Source organism: Lissotriton vulgaris, chromosome 7, assembly GCF_964263255.1.
Source record: "Lissotriton vulgaris chromosome 7, aLisVul1.2, whole genome shotgun sequence".
Classification (NCBI taxonomy): domain Eukaryota; kingdom Metazoa; phylum Chordata; class Amphibia; order Caudata; family Salamandridae; genus Lissotriton; species Lissotriton vulgaris.
Window position 1 is genome coordinate 1177726783 of NC_141695.1, and position 20707 is coordinate 1177747489.

The following is a 20707-nucleotide window of genomic DNA, read 5'->3' on the forward strand; positions in this document are numbered from 1 at the left end:
CTAGGAGAGAGTTGATTCGCACTAAGACACGTTTCTTTTTGAGTATTTATTCAAAGCGGACATTGTTCATTTTTCATCCCGATGCATTTCGGCACATTTCCTCGGCCTTCTTCTGGGGCAAGATCTTTGAACATCGCTGTGTTTCGCCGTTTGATACCAGGTGCTTGCTGATTCCTTTGATATACTTCCCTCTGGTGGGCGTTTCCATTTAACAGGTCGCAAGGAGTCCTGGTATCCGTAGGCACTGATTGATGTCGTTATTCCCTTTAAAATACTCCGTGCTTTCCCCACATGCCGCTTTGATGCACGTTAGAGACTCACGCCAGAAATTGGTTTCTGGTGGCTGCCGCTGCCCTGAAGCTTTTCTGCTCTTCAGCCAAAACGTCCTATTTCGGGCAGGATTGGCGCTCTTCTTTGAGGTGCGGGACTCCGCGGCAGGACAATGCCGTAAGTAATATTTGAAACACCTTTCCTTGCTAGGAGAGAGTTGAGTCGCACTAAGACACGTTTCTTTTTGAGTATTTATTCAAAGCGGACATTGTTCATTTTTCATTCCGATGCACTTCGGCACATTTCCTCGGCCTTCTTCTGGGGCAAGATCTTTGAACATCGCTGTGTTTCGCCGTTTGATACCAGGTTCTTGCTGATTCCTTTGATATACTTCCCTCTGGTGGGCGTTTCCATTTAACAGGTCGCAAGGAGTCCTGGTATCCGTAGGCACTGATTGATGTTGTTATTCCCTTTGAAATACTCCGTTCTTTCCCCACATGCCGCTTTGATACACGTTAGAGACTCACGCCAGAAATTGGTTTCTGGTGGCTGCCGCTGCCCTGAAGCTTTTCTGCTCTTCACCCAAAACGTCCTATTTCGGGCAGGATTGGCGCTCTTCTTTGAGGTGCGGGACATATATATATATGTTCTCATAGGATCTGTGTTCACTCCAGACGTTGTGTCTACTATCATAGACTACGTGTGGATCTATTTCCTATTTGTTCAAAGACTTTAAGAAATAAGACTATGAGAGTATATATATATATATATATATATATATATACTGAAAATTGGTAGTCAACAGCAGTAGGGCGCTCAGCAAAATCTTGGGGAAGGTCATAAAAAAGAATTATATTATAATGGTGCTTCCAGAGGAGAGGGTGTGGCTACCATACACCTTCTGATATGACCCACCTAGGCTGATCTCAATACAAAGCCTAATTCCCCCCGAGCACTCAATTGTACTTCAAATGATATCTGTTAAAGTTAAACAATCAAAATGGCACAGGCACAAAGTACATCAGTCCATATATAGATCGAATATGCCAAATCCTCGTGTTCTTGAAACAGGTTTATTTTTCCACGTTCACTTCCAAAATGCAGCCATAGTCTTTTCCAAATTCACAAATATAAACAGCAGCCACCACGTGTTTCATCGTGCTGGGTAAAGCACATAGACTTCGTCAGGGCTGATCTCAAACTCCTCTATATTGTAACCTCTGTTTAACCACCGAATCGTTCCAATATGTAATCCGTATTATTTTGGTCCACCGCCGTGTATATTGTGTTCCAATTATCCAATGTTAACGTTACTTCCCAATATCTTCAAGTAGAAGGAACTATAATCTCAGTCGCTTCTCAAAATTCAATTCCGAGTCAGTCAAATTCGTAAACCATATACTTTTCTTGTCGGGTCGTGTCTATCAACATTCCCCCTCGGCAGCCGGCGTTCTACCTCTACTATGAGAGTATGTTCGGAATCAGACCCTTGAGGGCTGCTTTCACACATCCTTTGACAATTTAACGGTTTAAGAGAAAGAGCAAGGTGCAGAGTATGAGTTTATTTAGAAGCTAAAGAAAAATGCCACAATGGCAGGGCAGATCTATAAATTAGGGGGGTAGGAACTAAAGCTATAGGCTGGAAATATCCACTTTTTTACTTTGTTCTCTTTTTAGTTTGGCGTATGAAGCATGTAACATAACACAAACTCAAAGGGGCCTACCATTGCTATTATTAGTGTCACCGGTGCAGTGACTACACTTACACCCAAATTATGGCTGTCTTTTACTACCGCCACTCGCAGTTCAGTGTATAGAGAACTCATGTATAAAAAAACATTGGCAATGTCAATATGTCTGTTTTTAATGTGCTAAGGTATGCACAAACATGCATAATTTATGCCACTCCTTTTGCTACCCCTCTCTTTTTCTGCCTCCTATGTCTGTGGCCATTTTTCTATTCTTTAATTTTGCAGTGCTGTCATGCACCAAGCTTGAATGTTGGTACCATCCAGCTACACAACTTTCAATATTAAAATATAGGGCATAATCATCAAATGCACAAAAGGGAGCAAGCTGCAAAAAGATATGTGGTCTTTATACTTGGAAAGATGATTAACAAGTATGTGAATAGATTATTTGTAATTTATGAACATCGAAATTATGAACACGGTTATACTTTCTTTGGGAAACTGTCAGATTACGGGCAATTAACCTTTGGCATATTAAACGAATAGGCCCTAGAGGATGGGAATTGGAAATGGGCAGAGGAGGTGGGCGTCACTTCCCTTACCCTTTATGAAACAATGGCCCTCTGGGATATGGTCTGAGGGGCCTAGAACATCGCAGGGGGAAGGGCTGCATGCCCTCTCCCCTTTCAAAATACATTGCAATACACATCTTGGCCCTTACCCACCTCCAGGTTTTTCCCTGCGTATTCCTGGAGATTTTTGTGAGTCGTTAAAATGTGAGAGATCTATTGGAAATGTTCGTTAAAATGTCAGAAATCTATTGAAAGGTTGAAATGAACAATTCACACATTTTTGGCTTTGCACAAACATTTGGGAATCAACTCCCATAAGTAACCAACAGGCCTATTTACATGTATAATACAAATGTATGCTTGCAAATAGACTTCTTTCCGGAGTACAGAACAATTAATTTTGCAATTGTAAATTATTATTCTTACAGCATGATTTTTTTTGTGTAGGTAAATCTAAGACTAGTGTTGGTCAGTGGGTGTTTGGGGGGCAGAAAAGCCCTGTCAGTTGGCATTCTCCGAATCTTCAAAACTAGTCACTCATCCCTTCCCATTCTGGGAAAGGGTGAAGATTTCCTTCCGTCGAGGGCATGATTAAATCACTTTCCAGCATGAAACAGGGAGGAGAAACATATAGGGAAAAAAATGGTTTCCCCGTTGGAAATAAAAAGTTAGCCCTGAAGCTTGCCATGTTTTCATGTGCAATAACATTTTCGAAAAATAAATGTCAATTTAGCTTTTTAATGAGTCTTTCTGGAAATCGACAGCTCTTGTAACTTACTTAGCAAAACCTGGAAAACTTTTGAGAATCCCAAAAAATCCGAGGCTTGCACTCTAAGAAGCTTGGAAACACGCAGGTGCCGCTTTCCAATGTTTCTTTTCAATAAATCTCAATCCGTGCAAGATACAAACTTCTAGTATCATAAGACCTGCGCCTCTTGGGTCACAAATTGGCAAGGAATGAAGGATCAATAACCGCCATGACATGGATAGGGTTTGTGAACAATAAAAACGAGCGCCTTCTCCTCGGCAATGCATTACCCAAGGTCAGAAAGCATAATAAAGTTTAAATGTAGTCTCTGTTGAGCTTTTTCGTGCCGAGATAAAGGCCGAGCCTTGCCATGGGGGTAGTAAAGGATGCTGTCCCACATGGCGCACAGACTGGCAGGCTCCAGAGCCATCGACAAGACAGGCGCAGAACCGGAAGGCAGGAGTGCCAGGCAAACAGCACTCCTGGAGGGCACTAAAAATTGATGTGATCTGAATTAGCGACCTCTATTGTTAGGAGTCATCTTTCTTAGCAAAGGAAGCTGTAAAAATGTAGATGCATTCTGTTGGCTGGTGAATGGAAACGTGCTACTCTCGCCTTAGCTTGGATGATGAAAGCATGCTTCCTCGTCCGTTCTGGACCCGAAGGTGGGGAATATTATGTTCTTGCTGCTCTCAGGGGCTCAGAAATTATATCAAAAGCCTACAAGAGAAGAAAGGGATACATAGCTACAAAGTAAGGAATACGAATAGAAAATGCTCAGGTATAGCAACAAGCATATTGGCTTTAAAATATTTGAAGACACGCTTTGTGTCTTCAGCTGCTATTCTGAAAATAGATTCGTGAGTACTGTTAGGTTATTATGGTCTGGTAGGAAGGTCATTCACTGAGTACTTAATGGGTAGGCATACTCTTGACATACTCTTGAATACAAAGGGCCCCATCTGTGTCCCACATTACTGCAGTGGCAAGTAATCAGCGTATTAGTACGTATTCAACACAAGTCGCTAGGCAGGTAAATGATCATATTTGTCAGATATGCCTAATAGAGGCGCAGAAGGGCCAGATCCATGGCTGGCTATATTCATAAGATAAAATTACCTACAATCAATCTAAATGGAAAAGCATTTACATAGTAAGTGGCTAACCCGAACATTGGGCGTGAATCGGGTCAACATGACCTTTGTTGGACACCCCGACAAATTCAGGTCTTAGCAAGTATATAATTGAAACTGATTGAAGGATATACGTACACATCGTTAGCACCTATATTACTCAATAAATTTTTTAGGTATTTCTCTTTTGGCATTGCAGACACAAATACAGCTGAAATCTCTTAAGAAAACACCTCAGAATGTATCTCTTCAGAAAGCCCTGGAGTGGTATTGAACATCAATGGAAACTATGCGATGGGGACTTGGTTACCTAACTGGACTTGTGATATATAGATCAACTCCTTTTTTAGCTGTATCCCCCTTTCATAAATGATAGTTTGCGTTTTCTAAATACAGAACCCAACGCACAAACACACAAGTACCACACACATGCAGTCTTACAACTTGACAATGGGACATCTACAGTTTGAATCATGACAGCAGTATGATACCACTAGCCACATATTAACATAATTCAGCTGACGTCACGGAAATGTATACTGTTATGCATTCAGGTATTACCAGATGGAAACGAAAATCAATGGATGAATTTGCAAACATACATCCAGATGTTAATAGACAAACAAGGGTATTGGAGATGTGTGCTATCACGCAACCAGATTTTAGCATCCATATGAGTCAAAACACTAGTGAGGAATTCTGTCACACATTTAATCTTTAGGAATTTTATACAGCTCAAATCACGGAGAAGATGTGCTATAAAACATACAGATGATAGAGCATTTAGTTTAAATAGCTGGATAGATTTGCTATAAGTGAGTTAGCATATATATTTCAAATCTATTGAGAGTTCATTTTGAGTGTCACAGAGAAGAAATCAAATACCTGGACGTTTGCATAACAACCTTAGTCTCATAAGCTTGTCATGGTCCAGGTGAATAACAGCTGAGGAATTAATCCTTTCTACCTGTTAATGCATGTTGCGTTTCTCTACCATCTGTGGAACAAGTTAGGATTTTCTGATTATCTATTGATACCATTGATATTATTCGTATGCTCACCATATAGTAACAATATTGGTAAAAAGTCTATGAAACAATTTGCCTCAAAGAGGCTATGGATGCCATAAAAATTGATTAAGCTACACATTTTCGACTACAGTATTTCTACACATTTCAAAAGTTATAATCCACACCATGAACAATAAGTAAGATTATGAAGAGCAGTCGATTTTAGTGAAATGTAGATCACACATTGTAGGCCTTTCGCACATGTTCACCTAGCGTAGACTATTAGACCCATTCGATGTTTTCTGTAACAGGTGTTTTAAAAAAATATTTTTAATTGACAAAAAACTTGGGGCGCACCAAACATATTCGTAGTTACATTGAACAGTACACCATTCTTGAGAAGCAACTAACTGCTCCAAACCTCAGGCTCTGTGAAGAATCCTTGTAGCTGGCTGCTAAAACTTCAAAGAAAAAATCAAAGGCATCTCTTGCCTCTTTGTATTGGTTCTGAGATAGGAACTATTCATTTTTAGAGCTTAACTTTTCTTCGTTTCTGACCTTAAAACCCTTTACTCCTCAATTCCACTTTTTCCACCACTTCATGTTATTTGAGCTTAAGCCACTTGTTAAATATTTTGATAAGTAACTACTTGTCTTTTTAAATTGCATTTGTATCTTAGCATTTTTTGTGACTTTTAACTGTATTATGATGTAATTTTGCTGCTGTAACACACCTCACAAATATTCTCTGGGAATTACACTGATGATTTTACCTAGTCACCACATGTGAGCAAATACTAGGGGAACTTTTTTGTAATATTACTGCCACAGTCATGCAGCAAAATGTCATAGAAAAGAACAGGTGTTTTCACCAAATTATTCAATCATACTCATATTCTTGATCTAGGAAAGAAGAAGCGCGAGTTGTCCTATTTGCAACTTGAATATAAATGATCAGGTTTGCAAATCCCATTACCCATCGTATTGTGCATAATTAACGAGATGTCTTTAATACATATTACTGGAAACTCCCTAAGGAAATGATGGTGCTTTGCTGTACACATATTTGAATTCCTGCACAAAAATAGGAGAGCGTCTTGGTTAAGTAGAGAGCAACAATGCAAGACTTTGTGCGCGGCAGGAATGCATATCATTATAAAATGTGAGGTAAGACAGCGTTGGCTCATGGGCAAAATGAGAACATTGAATGAAGCTATGTTTGATGATTGAAAGGAACATGTAGTATTTGTGTCAACACATAACCGCCTTTAAAAATCCTGAGTAACTGTTAACTGTCTGTTTTGCCCAATACTCACATTTTCCTGTCTCCCCTCCTCCATCACATCACCTTGTTAGCCTCTATCTGATTCAATTGGAAATCCACTGAGATTTTGGATAACTATATTAAGGGCTAATTCAGGCAGCCATGTTTGACTAATGTAACCAGGAGCAATAAACTGCTATTGTTAATGCACTGTAAAACGGTATGTGTAAATCAAAGCTGTATCCTACCCTGCCTTTCTTCCGCACCTTTGATTCACCTATAAATAAATCTATGAAATACGTTCTATTGACTTTCTTTTTATCCAGAAGACACGTTTATAAACTTGTATGTTCTGTTTTAAATATGTTCACAATATATCTGAAAGAGCTGAATATGAAACACTTGTGGTTATGCACTTTCTTGAGTTCGTTCTCATAATATTACCTATCATTATGTGATTTTGCCAGCATTTGTATAGCATCTTTTTATCACTAGAATAATGCTGAAGTGCTTTCTTAATCTGTGTGCTTTTTTTGCACGGCAATTCCCACAGATCAGTTCTGTATGTTTGGTTGTGTTTGATTGTTTAGGAGTCAAACCTTGTGTTTCTCATTTCAATATGTTAGCCTGAACTCTCACCTGCTCCTGTCCTCTATGCATGAATGAACGCATGGATGTAATTTATGGGTCACCAGGGGTCGCAGCTGCGACCCCTGCCTTGCTACCCCTAGCACTCCCTTTGCGACCCCTGTCCTCAGAGTCGGCAAACTCAGTACCAGGAACACGGGTTGCTCGTCCTTAAGGATTCCGGGTGGGGCTCCACATTCCTGGTTTTCTGTCAATGTTTCATTACACTAAGGGTCTAAGGGTGAATAGAGTATTATTTACTGATAGTGTAATAAAGAATGCAGTTCAATTAGCTGGAATATGGCCCTCACTGGCAGCTAAGGTAAGGGAAACATACATTAAAATGTATGTTGTGTGCGTGGTTGCATTGGAGAGTCTTGTTATGTGAGAGAGTTTGTGTGTATGTGTTAATATTTGTGTGTGAGTGAGAGTAAAGTTCAAAAGATGTGTGATGTCACTTCCACTACCCCTGGCATTTTGATGAATTGATGTTCATGAGTGTTTGGGTGCCAATTTGGGCAAAGAGGTTAAGATTTTGGCATGCTCAAGAGATCATCAAATTGTCTCTGGACTGAGACATTGCTGCAATACCTACAGAAGGAGAATCTGTTTGCTGTAACTCTAGTAATGGAGTTAGGCAGAGTCGGAAAAGCAAGAGGAGACTGAATGAGGCAACAACGCTACAAAAGTGAATACAAATATTCTAGCAAACAGGAAGGTGAGTTATTAAATGGCACCGATATTACGTTTCAGGAGGAAGAGACGGCAACACTTTTTGTTGGCAAAGATAAACATGCATTGTGGTTTATTCCCTCTAACGCCTGGTGAAGTGACAGGAGGCACCTGTTGCTAGTATAAATCAGTAAGTATTATTAGAGCTGGATATGTTCGCTGCTGGTATGGGGTTCTGAGGAGTTTGCAAAACTGTATTTCTTGGTAACTAAAATAAATGTACAATCTGTGCGAGTTGGAGGTGATAATTGCATTACACTGGGAGGACAGATGCTTCCTCTTGACAGCTAAATAGATGATTTGGGCATAGTTTCAGTTTGAGAACAGTGTGTAATGCATGAAAGTCGTTCATTTCCTCTGGGTGTGATTGAGTGCTGGTGGCTGGTTGCCATGTACCGTAAAAGTACATGAAGTCCACGAGTGCTGCTGTCCCCCAGTGCTCCTGGATGTGCTGGTGGTGGGAATTGGAAGTTACTTATTGCATCCTCCCGCTTAAAGCTGGATCTTGGAGACTCTACCGCACAGGTTTGTTGAAAGTGCCCGACAGTCACGGCCAACTTTTCAGGTATGAAGCACGGGATGTTCAATTCAAGGGTGATGGGAACATAGAAATATATTTGCAAACACAGACCCTCATATTTCAGAAACCTCTGAGCACTGGGACTGTTACCCATCTCTTAACAATTAAATAGATATAGAGCTGAAATGGTGGATGTCTCAATAGACATGTAAGCCTACAGTCAAACACAAACTAAAATACTGTTTGCAATATATATATATACAGACTGACAGATAGATAGAAGACGGAAAGGGTTGTAGTTAGACTGATCGACCAAGAAATCCATACATTAATGGATATATTAAAAAAAATAGAAAGATTTACATACACTTGGATACATAGCTAGATATGCCTTTTCTTGTTCAGTGAAGAAGCAGCCATGGTAATTAGCTGTAGCATTTTTGATGACAGCCTGGTCTTCGTATCAGCACTGAAACAATGTCTGTCCTCTAATGTATTTTCAGACCCACTACAAACGCAAGAGGCGTTGGCATTTATTGGGTTCAGAAAATAACCTATTTTACCCCCTGTTCGTAATTATGGCCCTCATTACAATGGTGGTTGGCCAGACCACCAACGCCATTGTATCGGGCAGGTTATCATCCGACAATGAGTCAGCGATTCCATCTGTCCTATTATAATAGGACCGCCGTGCAGGCAGTCATAAAGTGCTTTTTCTACTGTGGCTTTTGCTGCAGCCCAGGAATAGGGCCACAGCACAACCCACAGTAGAGAAAGGCCCTTTGTGCATATCCATGAACCGCGTGTCAGGCACCATGTGGTGCCTGCACAAGGATGTGTGGGGATGCACCACTGTAGAGACCCCATAGGGATTAGGATATACCTTTCCAACTGCCTGTTCATGGTGGTCCCATGACCTTGAAAAGGCAGATGAAGAGGGACTTAGGGGGCCCCAAGTAGAGCCCCTGTCCCTCGTAGACCAGTGCTAAGTTGCCTGGGGGGGGGGGAGGGGGGACATGTAGCTGCCTCCTAAACATCCAGACCAATATCAATCTTGTTGGCATTCATTGGTGAGGTTCGGCTTCAGTAAAGCGATCATGTGACCCAGGTCTGAGCTTACTTGTTGCATTTAGGGCCTCTCACTTAGAAAGCAGATAAGTGGAATTCCTGAATTATTCGCAGCCACTGGTAACTCATTCCATCCCATAATGTATTTGCTTACTAAGTCATTACGGACAGGGATCATTCCTTTTCAGAGCTGTTTTTCTGACAAAGACATGCATTCATACAACTACATTATATTTAAAAAAAAGTAATGATATTAAAAGCAAATGATAATAGTTGATTTGATAATATGATATTCTTATTTATGTAAAATAATATTTTTGTATATTATTGAAACACAACCTTTTACATTTTTTACAAGATGGAAATTCTTTATACAAACCTTTGAATAACTTTGATAACTCCTTACATCACTTTTTTAGACTTTATCTGATTTAATTGGAAATCCACTGAGATTAGGATAACTACATTTCTGGCCTATTCAGGCAGCTATGTTTGACTAATGCAATCAGAAGCAATAACCTGCTATTGCTAATGCACTGTCATACGGTATGTGTAAATCAAAGCTGTATCCTATTCTGCCTTTCTTGAAATCCTTGATACAAACCTTTGAATAACTTTGAAAACTTTTACGAAATATGCCTATCGTTGTGACTTTGAAAGTAGTTATGAATGGTTGGTGATATGTGACTATTACTTTTCATAGCTTTCATCAATAAACTTCACCAGTTTTACAAAGCAAATCATTTTTGTAAAAACTGAACTTTAAATACTTTTCATAACTATTTTTTAAAAACAAAAACAAATACTTTTCGATTCCAAAAAGCTGTAGAGATTTGAAATATAAATTTGCTGTTTATCTTCCAGGCATCAATAACACCTTACAAATCCTAACTGTTTCACACTTCGCACCATTTTTTAGAATTCATAAATACTATTCATACTGTCTAAAACTTAAAGCTTTTGTTTTTATTGAATTTTGCAGATTTCTGTTGTGCACAATCTTTATTGTTGTTTTTATATGAATTTTATACATGAAATTGTTACTACATTCATGCAATTTTCAACATGTGATGCACAATACCATTAAGGGCCTTAATATGATGTTGGGCAGATATAACCGTTGTGGTTTCGGACTCACCATATGAGGTCAGTGGTCCTGACACCACTATTACAATGCGACTACACATGGTGGCGTTACATACTCCAATTTCTCTATGAGAACTTGTGCTGCGGCTGTAAACCGTCCATAGCACAATCTCCCATAGGGAAAAGGGAGTTTCAGGGAATACCTACACTGTGTGGCAGGAATTGTGATTAACAGGGAGCACCATAGGTGCCCCCTTTGGTCCCCAACTGGAGGCTGCAGGGAGAAGGGGGTCTTGTTAGGGGCCCCCAAACTCGTTTTCCGACTAGCTTTCCATGTCGGAAAGCCCAACATGGAAAGCTTGTCAGAAACCGACATCATAACCCGGCCGGCAGAAACTCCGTCCATAGGGATTACGGTGGGACCTCAGACTGGCCGACGGGCTCCTTGAGCTCGTCAGAATCCAGCTGGAATGACCAGCCGGTTCGACTTTCAACCGCCTGCATTGAAATGCAGCAGTCGGAAGTGAAACCTATGATGTGACTCGGAAAGTCTCCAACTTATGGTCACATCCTAGTTAGGCCCTAAATGTGTAAACTTGAAAGTGACAAATATTTCACCACTGTTCATAGACATGGAGTAAGGAAATGTAAATCTGCACTTACCTATTTATGCTTACCTTGATGATATCGTTGTAGTCAATATTCTGGAGTTGATATTTTTGAGTACCAATTAACAGTAACAAATCACTGGGGGCAAGCCTCAGACCACCGATCCTGCTCTGCAGGTACCCTCACACTGCTTATAAAGTCTGGTCATTCCCAATGTTGTGGAGGGGGAAAGTATATGAATCTTGCTTCCTCGTTCCCATATGTGCAGAACATTACCATGTTCATTAATTGATCTAGTTGGTCCCTGGCCAGAATAGACAATATACTTTTGAACTCAGGATTCGATGGGGTCAGTCTTTACTCTCATATGTGTCTCCATGAAACTGTGCCTAATACACATCAAATTCACATTATAACAGGAGAGCCTGTATATGTTAACATGTTTTAAATCTTGTTCCAATATGCCTTTTGTAAAAGTCTTCAAATTAATATGCCATTATAGCTCACTGCCGAAACCTATAATGCTAAAGTGTCTTCTCCTTGAGTTATATTCCCCAATCAAAGACCGGTAACAGGAGAGAGAGAGTATTTAAAACCTGGCTTTACTGAAGGGTTGTACTGCTATTAGAGGAGTCAGTGGTTATAAATTAAACAGGGAGGTACAGAAATAGAATAACTAGAATGTCGAAGATTTGTACGAGCAATTTTTGCCCTCTCCCACTTCATTTTTTAATGACACTCTCAGCATTCCAGTGTTCTAATATAGCATTACATGCCCTTGTTGAGAGTTTTATGGGTTTAGAGAAACCCTGACCGCGGGTTAAAGGTCAGAGCTGCAGGTTATGCAGAAAGACTACAATGCCTTTAGAACATTTCACAGGGTGTAATGCTTGAAATCAAAAAGGAGGAAATAACATGACCAACATTGACATTTTGGATAAGATTGTTGTCCCTTGTCTTCAATGGAGGCTTAACATACTAATGTTCTAATATAACCTTATAGCAATCTGCTGATGGTTATAAAAGTTGTTAAAGACCCTCAACTCTAGTTATAGGCCTGAGCCTAAGAGTAGTGCCTTAAACAACTGCTATAGCCCAAGACGGAAGTGCTATAAAGCTCTGACAAGTTTCCTCCCACGAGGGTAAAAAGTTATAAATTAAACAAGGTCAAACATTCTTATGTTCTAATACTTAACACAGTTTGTCTCTAAATTCTTTTTGTGATGTGGAGTGGGAAATGTGAGCCCAGTTGTCAGATTTGCACATTTCAACTTGCGCATGCGCGAAAAATATTTTCTCAAACTGAAGTTCTAACTAACCTGGCCAATTTTTACTGAGAAATCAATGTGATGTGTAGATAGGCATGGTAAATGCAAAGTGATAACACTGGTTATGTCCCTACTTCTGAAGTTCATTGAGTGCTTTCTTTCTTACAGGTGGCGCAACTAGATGGCCATCAACCCACTGTGACTGCTGCTGTAAGAATGGCAAGGAGGATAAAGAAGGCGAGAGCGGCACATCCTGCAATGAGTTGTCTACATCCAGCTGTGACAGCCAGTCGGAAGCCAGCTCTCCGCAAGAGACGGTCATTTGTGGCCCAGTCACGCGCCAGTCCAACATACAGACTCTAGACCGGCCAGCAAAGAAGGGTCCAGTTCAGCTGGTCCAACAATCGGAAATCCGACGGAAGAGCGACTTGCTACGAACTCTGACCTCAGGGTCACGCGAGTCAAACGCCTGCAAAAAAAAAATCCTTAAAGAAAAGCTCTCCATTGAGGAAGAGCTGGAAAAATGCATCCAGGATTTCATGAAGATAAAGATACCAGAGAGGTTCCCAGAGAGGAAGTTTCCCTGGCAATCGGACTTATTAACAAAGTACAAACTATAGAAAAAGAGAAAGAAAAATATTTATTATTGCAAAGTTGTAATTCTACAGTGCATAACAAGTAACGGTTCATTGGTAGGTCACATAAGCCCATCAATAGTTTTGCTTAATTTACCTATGTCACTTTAACCTTCCTAGACACAGGGTAGCTCACAATTTTTCCAGAGATGAAAGCACAATGCAGTCTTGTGTGTAATGCCTGCCCAGCGGATGGGCTGTTTGCATTCTCAAGAATGAAAGCACATAAACCGGAAACACAAGAATTCGGAACCCTGAATGGTGCCAGGTTGTTGTGAGGAATGTATTATTGGACAAACAAGGGCCATGTCCCGAGTGTGGTCGCGCATGTGCATTTCTCCCAGCAGCAGGAGGAGGACCAAGCCTTTAAAGCCACGTTAGATGAGCCCACTGTACATAGCTCTTCCATAACTCGTCTCATTTCACTTTCTTTGATAACAGCTGCTCCGCGAGCACAAGTGACCTGTGGTTGCATCATTTTCTCAATTTGTCTAGGACTGTGAGGACCTGCCTTTCACGTAGCAGTAAAACAATGCACTGCCAATGCCATCCATGATTTTAAAGGAGGCCTTTGGAGAACTCATGGCAAATTTTCGTGGTGGCACAGACTAGAAGCACATCATTATTACATCCTGCCAACCAGAGTTCGGCTCAAGATTGCAGGATGCTGTGATTCCTTGCAAATTTGCCATAGTTTCTTGCCAGCATCAGCTCTTTACGCAATTCTTTTAATTTCATATTTTAGGTGGAAGAGCTGTCATCTTCCTCTCTTGTTTAGGGACAATCCACGAATTTTGCCCATAAAATTTTACCACAAAGTGTTCCCCAAAAGATTAGACCACTCCCATGCTTGTACATGAGTGGCTTCAAAATCCACTGCATTGTACCCACCAAAATGATTTGGAGTTTAGTGTGGCTGCCTTTTGTGTACCAATCTCATCACATGGATGCGATATGGAAGATGTTTTTATTCCATACACTGATTGTTTTGCACTTTCTGTGGCATGCATCAGACTGGTTGTCTATTTTGGAAATTGTTTGACCCATACAGTAACCTTTCTATGTACCAGTGTCTATACAGATGTTGTTTCCTTGCGTTGAGTGATGGCATGGAGACCAATGTGTTGGTTATTTATTCACACTTGACTCTTAGTCTCACCTATGCCAGTTTGCCCTTGCGAGCCCTGGTGGTGGAAGAGTAAGGAAATCCGATTGATAATCTTTCACAATATTTATTTATTTATGTATTTATTTATTTATTTATTTATTGATTAATTTCTACATTCTTGTACAGAACACTCAAGCCTTGCGGGTCAGTGTACTGTGCATAGACTGAATGCAGTTGGAATTCCAATTACATAGTCCCCTGCAGGACATCAATAATGGCTGATAAGCAACAAGAATAATGGTTGACAACCAAACAGAACATGGGTATTGGCAAAGAAGGAAAGGGATACGAAAGGGTTGGGCAGATAATACAGTGTGCAAAGGCGGGAGTAGCTAGGTGTGTATGGAAAGGTAGACAAGAGAAGGGATAGAGGGTGGAGGGTGGAGGAAAGAGGAAGAGATAGCAAAGATAGTGGAAAGGAAGAACAAGTGGGAATTTTTCATCTAACTGGTAGTTACCCGAGCAGTTTTATTTCAGAAGTAGGCTGAATAAGGTTTTCCTTTTTCTTTTTTTTTTCAGAAGATTAGAAGGTAGTCACAGAATCTGATAGCTCCATAACGAGATGGATGCTCCAGAAAAAGACTTTTCTTATATGGAAATATTTGGGTGTTAGCTTTAGGGTAGGTGAGCGTATCAACATTTTGAGGCCGTTTGCTGGGTTGATGGATGAATAGACAGGTTTAGATGATAATCTCAGACAAATACTTTTCCATATCATTGCTTAATCTCATGCCTACATCCTTTCTGCATCGAAAGATATTCATTTCCCTCTAAACAGCAAAAAAATAGAATTAATTGTTTTTATTGTTTAAAACAAGCTAACATAACTAATAGAGCCATATCACCACCTAATCTATTTTAGACTGATTTTTATTTCAGATTACTCTCTTTTCTTGCACTTTTTCTCTCTCACTGTTTTAAAACTATTCTTAAATATGTATTAATGACTGTAAACCGTAGAACTTTATGATTTTTCATTTCTCCCTTATGACACAATCTGGATTAACTGTGAAATAGGGACCAGAAATGTGGGTTCCTTTGGACATAACTACTAACTTAAATATTAGAAGAAAACTGCCTCTTTGTTTCTTGTCCAATATAACTCCAGACCAACACCCCCATCTTAGCCAATGCACTCGTTTTATCATTTAGAGGGAAGCGAAAACCGCTGAAATATTAAATAGCAAGGTCTTGCAATTTGTCAGTTTCTAAAGCCTGAAAACATTTAATTTGAAAAAAACTGTAAATCAAATTAAGACAAGATTACATTTGATAACATTGATACGTGTATAGAAAGGCAATAGAACATTAACTCATCAGTTTCAAAGGCAATCACAGTACTATACATGTATTTACATTGTAACAATGTTTGCACAATAGACACAGATGCCCATAGCCCTCATGCTGTGGGTGACACGTTCATAAACCCCTGGGATTTTACTTAACTACACTTTGCATGCTTCCAGAACCCTACATTTACTGGGAAAAGTGAAAAATTGAAAAGTCAAATTGAATAGTGAAGACTTGGTGACAGTGTGATTGTCTGTATAATGTGTTACATTTTCTGTTCTTCTTCTGTTGAGCAATGAGTCCTGCCATTACTTTTGAAGTGCATGCTGCTAAGAAGTGGATGTCTACTCGAGCACATGTTGTCTCTGGTTTCAACCAGTGAGTAGTGTATTATCTGAAGTTCACTATGCCTCTCCACATTTCAAGATGGATCACTCCGAATGTGTCTTAAGTCACTCCTTCAAACACTCCATGCATAATCTCAACCCTCTTAACCACCTGGATACAAAAATACCATGAAAGGAACTTGGAGAGTTCCTCTCATGGAAGTGCCTAACAAAGTTTGCCTCTAGCCTAGGCCGAGTAATTTCCGTGTCAGTAATTGCTGTCATGTGACTGAATACACATCTGTTTTACCAGATATGTGGAGGGGTCTGCTAGGCCAGAACCATCCACCGAAATTTACATGACTGTCCGATGGGTCCTTCAATTTGATGTCTGCAAATAGGCCTTTTAGGCCTTTCTTCTTTTAAGTGTTTATTTCAAATTTATTCATTTAAACATGTGAATTGGAATAACAGAGCAGAAAAAAACTATGTTTCTAAAAGGTTTTAAAAGTTAGGTACAACCACCACTTTGAAACACACAGTTGATTTTAGCTTCTTTCACTAACCCTAAGTCATGCCCACTACTTCATGCTTGAACTTTAGGAAATACAGGAAAACTTGGCAGAGTGTAGATGAGTGGATTGTAAATGGTCAATCAGAAGAGTAAATGTGTAATTGAGAGTCTGAGGTCAGAGACTTTGACCTACATGTGAGTGAGTGAAAGGAGGATGAGTGAGTGCGAATGATTGAGTGAGTTAGTGAGTGAGGATTTACAGGTTTTAGATATATTTCTGTTAGTGTAACTACTTGAACCACAGAACTCTTTAAGTATGTCTGATAATCTTGGAAGAAATGGGCACATCAATAATAGTACACACGGCAGCCATTTAGGTATCACACTCTTCAAACTAAACAGTAACTTCACAATCAATATTAGAATTAAATATTGTGCAGCTCTATAGCATTTGTCTATCTCATGGAGATAAAAGGCTGATTCAGCAATGCCAAAAATTAAACTGCACTCACACAAACACACACGCATTCAAACACCCACGTCCTGCCACATATTCACTCACAGTTTAGCCTACAGTAAAAACACAGTATACAATTTATACTTAGATGTAAATCAATTAACTTTAATTGGTAAAAGCTGGTTGATTTGATTAGTAGGTTACAATTAGATGTATGTGACCTCTTTCCTCTGCTTAAATGGTGCACTTTAGGAGAGGAAATGCTAGCTCGGTTTCGGTTTCATAGGCTCTGGCAAACCTCCCTCAAGATGCTCCTAGGGAAGCAGCTGATGGTCTACAAAATGACTTTCTTTCACTCATTCCTTCACAAGATGCCACAGGGAAGGACCAAACACTGCTGGTCAGCAGTCCATTAAACCAGATGCACATTTAAGGGTTTAAAGGGTCAATTGTGCTCAGGCCTAGCATTAAGTGCAAGGCACTAGGGTTGCACCCATCCATTGCACTGTCCCTTGCCCCTCACCAAACTGGCTTCAGTAGCTCTGATGTGTAGACGGCATTTTGCACCATTCATGGACCCCATACCACCTTTCCCTGTGTCCCTTTTCCACAATGATAATCAGAGGGCCAACAATTAATATGTTAAACATTTACATCCCTACGGTAGACCTGCATCTAGAGTCTCAGTGGTGTTTTCATTGTTCACCGTTCATGTGTTAGCCTACAGGGCCAAACTGGGGACCACTCATGTGCAGAATATCAACTGTTATAGTTTAAACCATAACTACATTCAATATAAATGTTGACACTGGTAGCAATAAAACTGAAATTAGTAAGGCCATCCAGAAGCCTGGGAACAATGTTTTTAAATTTGTATCTCCCAGATTTTCAGCTTTATGAAGATAGACAGTATTCTGATTAAAGTATGAATCCCTAACTTGTGCCCCCCCTGAAACAGGGATGAATCAGAGAGACCATCGGCTGTGAGGCGGGGCATTGGTTCTAATCGCTGGCACATAGAAGAATTAAAAATGAACAATTGATGGACAGAATACTGAACAATGTCATACATTCACTCTAGTACAGAGATCTGGGCCTAAATCCATCTTTTTATTTGCTCCACTTGCCATTCCAGTTCAGACCCAGGCATATGCAAATCAGTCGTGACCCTCTTCCCCCTGCAGTCCAGAAGAATGCAGCCATGACTGCGGTCTCTCCTCAGCGGTTCATTATATTGTGAAAGTCAGGATTTGTACCTCAAGGGAGAGAAGACCCACCAGGCCTATGGGATGCAGCATGCTACTAGGAACATTTCCAGATGCTGTTCCAGTCTCGTTATGGTTATCATACCTAAAATCCTCAAGAAGGAGGGCATTATTCTCCCAGGTGAAAACAACTTCTCTCACTAAAGCCATTGTAGAAACATCAGGCTCTGTCACATCTTCCAACTTGGACAGTGAATTTCAGTTTCTGAAGCCAAACAATGAAAGTCACTCTGCCTGACTCTCTCTATAGAAACCATCCCGACAACATTCGCTGAACAGAATAAATAGTAAAAAAACAAAAAACAAGACCATGCTTCAACAGCTGAAACCCTGAAGCACAATTGCATTTTTTTGCCTCGTGCATACCCATCTATGTCACAAAGTAAAAGATACTGTTACAAATTTATTTGATTAAGGAAAAAAAAGCTTCAAGCACATGTTCACACCCTTGGGTTGTGATTTTTGGAGGGCCTTACATGTCCTTATGGCAGTGGCAGTCAGTGCTGGTAAGCGCAGTGGGGCAGGCGGAAGTGGCGGATGCGACAGACGATGGAATAGGATCTATTTATGTATTTAACTTTCCCTATTCCGTCCGTCAGTCGACTTCCCCCCTGCCACCTGCCATGCTTACCTGTACTGGTTGCCACTGCTTATGACTATTCCTTTGTAGGTCACCTTCTTGATTAGGACACTGCAGTCCCTTCCTGGTAGGAGACAATCGGGTTCCCTCCCTTCTCTTCTCCTCCACCCTTCTGTCGCCACTAGAAGCAGTGACTGATACATCAAGCCTAGCCCCACCAACATCCAGTGAAATACACTATTGTCCCAGTGCAGGATGATGATAATGAATACCACTAGACAAATATGTAATGAAAGCAAAGCACCAAGATCTTTGATTTATTACTGCTTGGTTAGAGGTTTGAGATAACATTGCTTTTGCTACAAATCAGCAGATAGTAAAATAATGATATTTAAAACTCATTAGCAAGACGTTTGCAACAGAGCAAGCTGGTTAATATGTTATATAAGCCACCACTGAGAATGACATCTCATTTGGTGGCATATCAAGCATGTGAGAAGCCCAATTAAATAATGATATGTAATATAATACAAGTTCTATGACTTATCATAAAGGTTTGCTTCTTTCATGTTATTTAGTTATTGCAGGCTACTTATCATTGTCTAAGCAACTATGGGGACACAGAGTTCTACAGGCAACTAGATTAATAAAACCATTTTTCTATAAACAGTCAATATCTATCTTAAATTTGGGAAACTTGTGGGAAGCCAAAAGCAATCAAGTTGGGATTCTGGGTGAACAATTGAGTAACTTTGTGGGTTGTCTTCCTTCCCTTTTCACCTTAAGTAGGGTTCAGCCATCTCTGGGCCTTCTGACAGCAGGTCTGTCCAACTAGTCTGAATGTTTTAGGTCAGCATTTAACCTCATCAGTCATTGCTTATTGTAGCCTGAAACTAGATATGGGTATATCTGAGGCTCAGCACTGGGTTCTGCTTCAAGGATCAAACCCAAATGTCCTTATGCTGCAAGGTGAGGTGTTTTCTGAAGCTGCGTGCAGTATGTCCAGACAGGGGACACAGCTCATTCTGCATAATGGCACCACAAACACCACGCTTCAACACTGTCACAAAGCACACTACATCTGTTGAAGGGGATATGAAGAACCGCAGTCATGGGTACATTGAGAGATTTCATGGAAAGAGAAGAGGGTCGCTGTGTTCCTCTTAAAGAGGAAAAAGGTAAAATGGCCTCCATTCCTTACTAGCCTTTCCTTACCACAAACCACCATTCTCCCCAGATCTTGGCAGAAACACCCTAGACTGAGGGTGGGGTACACTTAGGATGGATCCTTTGGCCAACAGACTCTTTTGCTTGGTTGAACAGAGAAAAACATAGAACATCCTCAGTGGACTCACTGATTATCAAGAACATATGTGAAAACAACATAGGTTTGGATATGAACAATTGAGCAGGAGTAACATTTCCTTTGCATGCAGACTTTAAGCCCACTACATCGTAGTCAGGAGCCCAAACATAATGCATAATATACAAATATAATGTCCAAAGCATTTCCTACATCTTACATAACATAACATAACATAACATAACATAACATAACATAACATAACAGAACAGAACATAACATAACATAACATAACATAACAGAACATAACATAACATAACAGAACAGAACATAACGTATTACAGCATAGCATGTGTGCCCAGTTTTCTAGGTTGTGCTTAATTTGTCCAGTCATACACATTTTTGTTCATGAACTGCCCTCAAAAAGGCGAGTGAATCCCCATGGTGGTGCTATGTGACCAAAAGTGTATGTGTGGAGGGGGGGGGGGGGTTGAGTGAGGGGAAGGCAAGATTTGAACCCTAATCTCTTGGCACTATAGGCACTGTTGACCACAACTAATGGTTCCGAATC

The 20707-nt window shown here is 40.3% G+C and overlaps 1 protein-coding gene across 2 annotated transcripts in view; it reads left to right on the plus strand.

The window, feature by feature from the left end:
• The window catches only part of KCTD16 (potassium channel tetramerization domain containing 16), a 443392-nt gene extending 430174 nt beyond the window's left edge, over positions 1-13218 (plus strand). The window contains exon 5 of one of the 2 annotated variants that reach the window (XM_086928882.1): positions 12780-13218. In XM_086928882.1, coding sequence (XP_086785008.1) covers positions 12780-13218 — 439 coding nt within the window. Of the gene's footprint in view, positions 1-12766 lie in introns of both variants that reach the window. The other variant, XM_086928883.1, reaches the window with a different exon arrangement.
• The last annotated feature ends 7489 nt before the right edge of the window (positions 13219-20707 follow it).